The sequence below is a fragment of the Cetorhinus maximus genome, unplaced genomic scaffold, assembly GCF_964194155.1.
Source record: "Cetorhinus maximus unplaced genomic scaffold, sCetMax3.hap1.1 HAP1_SCAFFOLD_440, whole genome shotgun sequence".
Classification (NCBI taxonomy): Eukaryota; Metazoa; Chordata; class Chondrichthyes; order Lamniformes; family Cetorhinidae; genus Cetorhinus; species Cetorhinus maximus.
In genome coordinates, this window is record NW_027596384.1 from 161,588 (window position 1) to 172,500 (window position 10,913).

The 10,913-nt window shown below is 55.3% G+C and overlaps 1 protein-coding gene across 1 annotated transcript in view; it reads right to left on the minus strand.

The window, feature by feature from the left end:
* Window positions 1-213: 213 nt before the first annotated feature.
* Window positions 214-10,913, minus strand: part of LOC144673709 (matrix metalloproteinase-17-like) — a 36,527-nt gene continuing 25,827 nt past the window's right edge. Inside the window, exon 10 of the mRNA XM_078535409.1 lies at window positions 214-485. Coding sequence (XP_078391535.1) covers window positions 214-485 — 272 coding nt within the window. The remainder of the gene's footprint in view (window positions 486-10,913) is intronic.

Below are 10,913 nucleotides of genomic sequence, written 5' to 3' on the forward strand. Positions count from 1 at the left end.
GAGAGAGGGAGCGAGGGAGAGAGTCAAACGAGCTGTGATGTGTGAAAAAGCAACTCACGTCCACCCCCACCGGGTCTGACTGTGCTTCGAGGTTCCTGTTAAAGGTGCAAAGGCCACTTGTGCAGCAGGAGAGGTATGAGAGAGCTGTCTGACAGCCCCGGTAAGGGCAGTGTCCGGAGGGGCAGGCGGGGTGAGGAGACGCTGGGGGTCACCTTAAAGCCTGAGGAGGAGGAGGAGGGAGGCCAGGAGAGCAGCGATGAGCTGCGCCCCACACCAGGAGGTAACGCGGCCAGAGTTATGCTGCATGGGGCAGCTGCAGTCCTGGTCCTGGGGGACTCTGCGCACTGGAGGCTCCGGTGGGTCAGCCGTGGTGTTCTTGCAGTGCATCCAATCCCGGTGCGTGGAGCGGGCGGTGGGAGACACGACCTCGACGGCGCCCCCCTCCATCCTCCAGTATCCGTGCTCTTTGAAGAAGTAGGTGAAACCTGCGAGAGGGCGAGAGACGCAGGGAGACAGGTCACAACGCAGCACGTTCCGGGAGTCTGGACATCTCGCGTCAGGAGTCACTCCGGGAGGGTCGAACGTCAGGAGTCACTCCGGGAGTGTCACACGTCAGGAGTCACTCCGGGATTGTCGAACGTCAGGAGTCACTCCGGGATTGTCGAACGTCAGGAGTCACTCCGGGATTGTCGAACGTCAGGAGTCACTGCAGGAGTGTCGAACATCAGGAGTCACTCCGGGATTGTCGAACGTCAGGAGTCACTCCGGGAGAGTCGTATCATCAGGAGTCGCTCCGGGAGTGTCACACGTCAGGAGTCACTCCGGGAGGGTCACACGTCAGGAGTCACTCCGGGAGTGTCGAACGTCAGGAGTCACTCCGGGAGTGTCACACGTCAGGAGTCACTCCGGGAGTGTCACACGTCAGGAGTCACTCCGGGAGTGTCGAACGTCAGGAGTCACTCCGGGAGTGTCACACGTCAGGAGTCAATCCGGGAGTGTCGAACATCAGGAGTCACTCCGGGAGTGCAAAACGTCAGGAGTCACTCCGGGAGTGTCGAACGTCAGGAGTCACTCCGGGAGTGTCACACGTCAGGAGTCACTCCGGGAGTGTCGAACGTCAGGAGTCACTCCGGGAGTGTCGCACGTCAGGAGTCACTCCGGGAGTGTCGGACGTCAGGAGTCACTCCGGGAGTGTCGAACGTCAGGAGTCACTCCGGGAGTGTCACACGTCAGGAGTCAATCCGGGACAGTCGAACGTCAGGAGTCACTCCGGGAGTGCAACACGTCAGGAGTCACTCCGGGAGTGTCGAACGTCAGGAGTCACTCCGGGAGTGTCACACGTCAGGAGTCACTCCGGGAGTGTCGAACGTCAGGAGTCACTCCGGGAGTGTCGAACGTCAGGAGTCACTCCGGGAGTGTCAAACGTCAGGAGTCACTCCGGGAGTGTCGAATCGTGAGGAGTCACTCCGGGAGTGTCGATCGTCAGGAGTCACTCCGGGAGTGTCGAACGTCAGGAGTCACTCCGGGAGTGTCGAACGTCAGGAGTCACTCCGGGAGTGTCACACGTCAGGAGTCACTCCGGGAGTGTCGAACGTCAGGAGTCACTCCGGGAGTGTTGCACGTCAGGAATCACTCTGGGAGTGTCACACGTCAGGAGTCACTCCGGGACTGTCGAACGTAATGAGTCACTGCGGGAGTGTCGAACATCAGGAGTCACTCCCGGAGTCTCGAACGTCAGGAGTCACTCCGGGAGTGTCGCACATCAGGAGTCACTCCCGGAGTCTCGAACGTCAGGAGTCAATCCGGGAGTGCCGAACGTCAGGAGTCACTCCGGGAGTGCAACAGGTCAGGAGTCACTCCGGGAGTGTCGAACGTCAGGAGTCACTCCGGGAGTGTCGCACGTCAGGAGTCACTCCGGGAGTGTCGGACGTCAGGAGTCACTCCGGGAGTGTCGAACGTCAGGAGTCACTCCGGGAGTGTCGCACGTCAGGAGTCACTCCGGGAGTGTCGGACGTCAGGAGTCACTCCGGGAGTGTCGAACGTCAGGAGTCACTCCGGGAGTGCAACACGTCAGGAGTCACTCCGGGAGTGTCACACGTCAGGACACTCCGGGAGTGTCGAACGTCAGGAGTCACTCCGGGAGTGTCGAATGCCAGGAGTCACTCCGGGAGTGTCGAATCGTGAGGAGTCACTCCGGGAGTGTCGAACGTCAGGAGTCACTCCGGGAGTGTCACACATCAGGAGACACTCCGGGAGTGTCGAACGTCAGTAGTCACTCCGGGACTGTCACACGTCAGGACTCAATCCGGGAGTGTCGAACGTCAGGAGTCACTCCGGGAGTGCAACACGTCAGGAGTCACTCCGGGAGTGTCACACGTCAGGAGTCACTCCGGGAGTGTCGAACGTCAGGAGTCACTCCGGGAGTGTCGCACGTCAGGAGTCACTCCGGGAGCGTCGCACGTCAGGAGTCACTCCGGGAGTGTCGAACGTCAGGAGTCACTCCGGGAGTGTCGAACGTCAGGAGTCACTCCGGGAGTGTCGCACGTCAGGAGTCACTCCGGGAGTGTCGAACGTCAGGAGTCATTTCGGGAGTGTCGAACGTCAGGAGCCACTCCGGGAATGTCGAACGTCAGGAGTCACTCCGGGAGTGTCGCACGTCAGGAGTCACTCCGGGAGTGTCGGACGTAATGAGTCACTCCGGGAGTGTCGAACATCAGGAGTCACTCCCGGAGTCTCGAACGTCAGGAGTCAATCCGGGAGTGCCGAACGTCAGGAGTCACTCCGGGAGTGCAACAGGTCAGGAGTCACTCCGGGAGTGTCACACGTCAGGAGTCACTCCGGGAATGTCGCACGTCAGGAGTCACTCCGGGAGTGCAACACGTCAGGAGTCACTCCGGGAGTGTCGAATGTCAGGAGTCACTCCGGGAGTGTTGCACGTCAGGAGTCACTCCGGGAGTGTCGGACGTCAGGAGTCACTCCGGGAGTGTCGAACGTCAGGAGTCACTCCGGGAGTTTTGTGCTTCAGGAGTCACTCCGGGAACGTCGCACTTCAGGAGTCGCTCCGGGAGTGTCGAACATCAGGAGTCACTCCGGGAGTGTCACACGTCAGGAGTCACTCCGGGAGTGTCGAACATCAGGAGTCACTCCGGGAGTTTTGTGCTTCAGGAGTCGCTCCGGGAGTGTCACACGTCAGGAGTCACTCCGGGAACGTCGCACTTCAGGAGTCGCTCCGGGAGTGTCACACGTCAGGAGTCACTCCGGGAACGTCGCACTTCAGGAGTCGCTCCGGGAGTGCAACACGTCAGGAGTCACTCTGGCAACGTCGCACTTCAGGAGTCGCTCCGGGAGTGCAACACGTCAGGAGTCACTCCGGGAATGTCGAACGTCAGGAGTCACTCCGGGAGTGTCACACGTCAGGAGACACTCCGGGACTGTCGAACGTCAGGAGTCACTCCGGGAGCGTCAGACGTCAGGAGTCACTCCGGGAGTGCAACACGTCAGGAGTCACTCCTGTCTTGTCACACGTCAGGAGTCACTCCGGGAGTGTCGAACGTCAGGAGTCACTCCGGGAGTGTCGATCGTCTGGAGTCACTCCGGGAATGTCGAATGGTCTGGAGTCACTCCGGGAGTGTCGCACGTCAGGAGTCACTACGGGATTGTCGAAAGTCAGGAGTCACTCCGGGATTGTCGAACGTCAGGAGTCACTCCGGGAGTGTCGAACGTCTGGAGTCACTCCGGGAGTGTCGAACGTCAGGAGTCACTCCGGGAGTGTCGAACGTCTGGAGTCACTCCGGGAGTGTCACACGTCAGGAGTCACTCCGGGAGTGTCGCATCATCAGGAGTCACTCCGGGAGTTTCACACGTCAGGAGTCACTCCGGGAATGTCGAACGTCTGGAGTCACTCCGGGAGTGTCGCATCGTCAGGAGTCACTCCGGGAGTTTCACACGTCAGGAGTCACTCCGGGAGCGTCGCACATCAGGAGTCACTCCGGGAGTGTCACACGTCAGGAGTCACTCCGGGAACGTCGCACTTCAGGAATCGCTCCGGGAGTGCAACACGTCAGGAGTCACTCCGGCAACGTCGCACTTCAGGAGTCGCTCCGGGAGTGCAACACGTCAGGAGTCACTCCGGGAACGTCGAACATCAGGAGTCACGCCGGGAGTTTTGTGCTTCAGGAGTCACTGCGGGAACGTCGCACTTCAGGAGTCGCTCCGGGAGTGTCGAACGTCAGGAGTCACTCCGGGAGTGTCGAACATCAGGAGTCACTCCGGGAGTGTATCACGTCAGGAGTCGCTCCGGGAGTGTCACACGTCAGGAGTCACTCCGGGAGTGTCGGACGTCAGGAGTCACTCCGGGAGTGTCACACGTCAGGAGTCACTCCGGGAGTGTCGAACGTCAGGAGTCACTCCGGGAGTGTCGAACGTCAGGAGTCACTCCCGGATTGTCACACGTCAGGAGTCACTCCGGGAGTGTCGTATCATCAGGAGTCGCTCCGGGAGTTTCACACGTCAGGAGTCACTCCGGGAGCGTCGCACGTCAGGAGTCACTCTGGGAGTGTCGAACGTCAGGAGTCACTCCGGCAGCGTCGAACGTCTGGAGTCACTCCGCGAGTGTCGAACGTCAGTAGTCACTCCGGGAGTTTCACACGTCAGCAGTCACTCCGGGAGCGTCGCACGTCAGGAGTTACTCCGGGAGTGTCGATCGTCAGGAGTCACTCCGGGAGTGTCACAAGTCAGGAGTCACTCCGGGAGTGTCGAACATCAGGAGTCACTCCGGGAGTGTCACAAGTCAGGAGTCACTCCGGGAGTGTCGAACATCAGGAGTCACTCCGGGAGTTTTGTGCTTCAGGAGTAACTCCGGGAACGTCGCACTTCAGGAGTCGCTCGGGGAGTGTCACACGTCAGGAGTCGCTCCGGGAGTGTCACACGTCAGGAGTCGCTCCGGGAGTGTCACACGTCAGGAGTCGCTCCGGGAGTGTCACACGTCAGGAGTCACTCCAGAAACGTCGCACTTCAGGAGTCGCTCCGGGAGTGTCACACGTCAGGAGTCACTCCAGAAACGTCGCACTTCAGGAGTCGCTCCGGGAGTGTCACACGTCAGGAGTCGCTCCGGGAGTGTCACACGTCCGGAGTCATTCCGGGAACGTCGCACTTCAGGAGTCACTCTGGGAGTGCAACACGTCAGGAGTCACTCCGGGAACGTCGCACTTCAGGAGTCACTCCGGGAGTGCAACACGTCAGGAGTCACTCCGGGAACGTTGAACGTCAGGAGTCACTCCGGGAGTGTCGCACGTCAGGAGTCACTCAGGGATTGTCGAACGTCAGGAGTCACTCCGGGAGCGTCATACTTCAGGAATCACTCCGGGAGCGTCAGACGTCAGGAGTCACTCCGGGAGTGTCGAACATCAGGAGTCACTCCGGGAGTGTCGAGCGCCAGGAGTCACTCCGGGAGCGTCGCACTTCAGGAGTCATTCCGGGAGTGTCAGACGTCAGGAGTCACTCCGGGAGTGTCGAACATCAGGAGTCACTCCGGGAGTTTTGTGCTTCAGGAGTCACTCCGGGAACGTCGCACTTCAGGAGTCGCTCCGGGACTGTCGAACGTCAGGAGTCACTCCGGCACTGTCACACGTCAGGAGTCACTCCGGGAGTGTCGAACGTCAGGTGTCACTCCGGGAGTGTCACACGTCAGGAGTCACTCCGGGATTGTCACACGTCAGGAGTCACTCCGGGAGTGTCGAACGTCAGGAGTCACTCTGGGAGTGCAACGCGTCAGGAGTCACTCCGGGAGTGTCGCACTTCAGGAGTCACTCCGGGAGTGTCGAACGTCAGGAGTCACTCCGGGAGTGTCACACGTCAGGAGTCACTCCGGGAGTGTCGAACGTCAGGAGTCACTCCGGGAGTGTCGAACGTTAGGAGTCACTCCGGGAGTGTTGAATGGTCAGGAGTCACTCCGGGAATGTCGAATGGTCAGGAGTCACTCCGGGAGTGTCGCACGTCAGGAGTCACTCCGGGATTGTCGAACGTCAGGAGTCACTCCTGGATTGTTGAACGTCAGGAGTCACTCCGGGAGTGTCGAACGTCTGGAGTCACTCCGGGAGTGCAACACGTCAGGAGTCACTCCGGGAGTGTCACACGTCAGGAGTCACTCCGGGAGTGTCGCACGTCAGGAGTCACTCCGGGAGTGTCGCACGTCAGGAGTCACTCCGGGAGTGCAACACATCAGGAGTCACTCCGGGAGTGTCGAACGTCAGGAGTCACTCCGGGAGTGTCGCACGTCAGGAGTCACTCCGGGAGTGTCGGACGTCAGGAGTCACTCCGGTAGTGTCGGATGTCAGGAGTCACTCCGGGAGTGTCGAATGCCAGGAGTCACTCTGGGAGTGTCGAATCGTGAGGAGTCACTCCGGGAGTGTTGAATGGTCAGGAGTCACTCCGGGAGTGTCGAATCGTGAGGAGTCACTCCGGGAGTGTTGAATGGTCAGGAGTCACTCCGGGAGTGTCACACGTCAGGAGTCACTCCGGGAGTGTCGAATGGTCAGCAGTCACTCCGGGAGTGTAACAGGTCAGGAGTCACTCCGGGAGTGTCGAACGTCAGGAGTCACTCCCGGAGTGTCACACGTCAGGAGTTACTCCGGGAGCGTCGCACGTCAGGAGTCACTCCGGGAGTGTCGAACGTCAGGAGTCACTCCGGGAGCGTCGCACGTCAGGAGTCACTCTGGGAGTGTCGAACATCAAGAGTCACTCCGGGAGTTTTGTGCTTCAGGAGTCACTCCGGGAACGTCGCACTTCAGGAGTCGCTCCGGGAGTGTCGAACATCAGGAGTCACTCCGGGAGTGTCGAACATCGGGAGTCACTCCGGGAGTGTCACACGTCAGGAGTCACTCCAGGAGTGTCGAACATCAGGAGTCACTCTGGGAACGTCGCACTTCAGGAGTCGCTCCGGGAGTGCAACACGTCAGGAGTCACTCCGGGAACGTCGCACTTCAGGAGTCGCTCCGGGAGTGCAACACGTCAGGAGTCACTCCGGGAACGTCGCACTTCAGGAGTCGCTCCGGGAGTGCAACACGTCAGGAGTCACTCCGGGAGTGTCGAACGTCAGGAGTCACTCCGGGAGCGTCGCACGTCAGGAGTCATTCCGGGAGTGTCACACGTCAGGAGTCACTCCGGGAGCGTCGCACGTCAGAAGTCGCTCCGGGAGTGTCGAACGTCAGGAGTCACTCCGGGAGTGTCGAACGTCAGGAGTCACTCCGGGAGTGTCGAACGTCAGGAGTCACTCCGGGAGTGTCGAACGTCAGGAATCACTCCGGGAGTGTCGAACGTCAGGAGTCACTCCGGGAGTGTCGCACGTCAGGAGTCGCTCCGGGAATGTCTCACGTCAGTAGTCACTCCGGGAGTGTCGAACGTCAGGAGTCACTCCGGGAGTGTCGAACGTCAGGAGTCACTCCGGGAGTGTCGAACGTCAGGAATCAGTCCACAATTGTCTCTCTTCTGGAGTCACAATTTGGCACATGCACACAAATAATCTCATGAACACAGAATCACACACAAACACAGACACACACTCACTAACTCCCAATCAGAGATACACACACTAACACACAATCAGACACACACACAGAAATTCACCAACACACAATCACACACACACATTCACAAGCACACAATCACATACACACTCACTACACACAATCAGACACACACACACACAATCATTAACACAAAATGAGACACACACACACACTCACTCACTAACCACAATGGGAAACACACAAACTCACTAACACACAATCGCACACACACACTCACTAACACACAGTCAAACACACACAAACTTACTAACACACAATAACACACGGTCACACACTCACTAACACACAGACAAACACCCACTCACTAACACACAATCACACACACACTCCCTAACACACAAGCAGACACACGCACACTCACTAACACACAATTAGGCACACACACACTCACTAACACACAAGCAGACACAAACGCACTCACAACACATAATCAGACACACACACACTCGCTAACACATAATCACACACACACACACTCACTAACACACACACACACACACACACTCACTAACACACAGACAAACACACTCCCTAACACACAAGCAGACACACGCACACTCGCTAACACACAAGCAGACACACGCACACTCACTAACACACAATCAGACACACTCACTAACACACAATCAGACACACACTCACTAACACACAATCACACACACACACACACTCACTAACACACAGTTACACACACACTCACTAACACAAACAAACACACATCCACTAACACACAATCACACACACACTCACTAACACACAATCAGACACACACTAACACACAATCACACACACACTCACTAACACACAGTCACACACACACTTACTAACACACAGGCAAACACACACTCACTAACACACAATCACACAAACACACACTCACTAACACACAATCACACAAACACACACTCCCTAACACACAATCACACACACACTCCCTAACACACAAGCAGACACAGACACTCCCTAACACACAAGCAGACACACACACTCCCTAACACACAAGCAGACACACACACTCACTAACACACATGCAGACACACACACGCACTCAACACATAATCAGACACACACACACAGTCACTAACACACAGACACACACACACTCACTAAAACACAATCATACACACACACTCCCGAACACACAATTAGACACACGCACACTTACTAACACATAATTAGACACTCACACACTCACTAACACACAAGCAGACACACGCACACTCACTAACACACAATTAGACACTCACACACTCACTAACACACAAGTAGACACACGCACACTCACTAACACACAATTAGACACACGCACACTCACTAACACACAATTAGACACTCACACACTCACTAACACACAAGCAGACATACGCACACTCACTAACATACAAGCAGACACACACACACTCCCTAACACACAAGCAGGCACACACACACTCACTAACACACAAGCAGACACAAGCACACTCACTAACACACAATTAGACACTCACACACTCACTAACACACAAGCAGATATACGCACACTCACTAACACACAAGCAGACACACACACACTCCCTGACACACAAGCAGGCACACACACACTCACTAACACACAAGCAGACACACACACACTCACTAACACACAAGCAGGCACACACACACACTCGCTAACACACAAGCAGACACACACACTCACTCACTAACACACAAGCAGACACACGCACACTCACTAACACACAAGCAGAAACACACACACTCACTAACACATAAGCAGACACACACACACTCACTAACACACAAGCAGACACATGCACGCTCACTAACACACAAGCAGACACACGCACACTCCCTAACACACAAGCAGACACACACACACTCCCTAACACACAAGCAGACACACACACACACTCACTAACACACAATTAGGCACACACACACACACACTCAATATATAATCAGACACACACACACACACACATTCGCTAACACACAGACACACACACACTCACTAACACACAAGCAGACACACGCACACTCACTAACACACAAGCAGACACTCACACACTCAGTAACACACAGACACACACACACTCACTAACACACAAGCAGACACACACACACTCGCTAACACACAGACACACACACACTCACTAACACACAAGCAGACACACACACACTCAATAATTAATCAGACACACACACATTCGCTAACACACAGACACACATACACTCACTAACACATAAGCAGACACACACACTCAATATATAATCAGACACACACACATTCGCTAACACACAGACACACACACACTCACTAACACACAAGCAGGCACACACACACTCACTAACACACAAGCAGACACACACACTCACTAACACACAAGCAGACACACACACACTCACTAACACACAAGCAGACACACACACACACTCACTAACACACATACACTCACTAACACACAAGCAGACACACACACACTCACTAACACACACACACACACACACTCACTAACACACAAGCAGACACACACACACTCACTAACACACAAGCAGACACACGCACACTCGCTAACACACAAGCAGACACACGCACACTCACTAACACACAATCAGACACACTCACTAACACACAATCAGACACACACTCACTAACACACAAGCAGACACACACACACACTCACTAACACACAGTTACACACACACTCACTAACACAAACAAACACACATCCACTAACACACAATCACACACACACTCACTAACACACAGTCACACACACACTTACTAACACACAGGCAAACACACACTCACTAACACACAATCACACAAACACACACTCACTAACACACAATCACACAAACACACACTCCCTAACACACAATCACACACACACTCCCTAACACACAAGCAGACACAGACACTCCCTAACACACAAGCAGACACACACACTCACTAACACACATGCAGACACACACACGCACTCAACACATAATCAGACACACACACACAGTCACTAACACACAGACACACACACACTCACTAAAACACAATCATACACACACACTCCCGAACACACAATTAGACACACGCACACTTACTAACACATAATTAGACACTCACACACTCACTAACACACAAGCAGACACACGCACACTCACTAACACACAATTAGACACACACACACTCACTAACACACAATTAGACACACGCACACTCACTAACACACAATTAGACACTCACACACTCACTAACACACAAGCAGACATACGCACACTCACTAACATACAAGCAGACACACACACACTCCCTAACACACAAGCAGGCACACACACACTCACTAACACACAAGC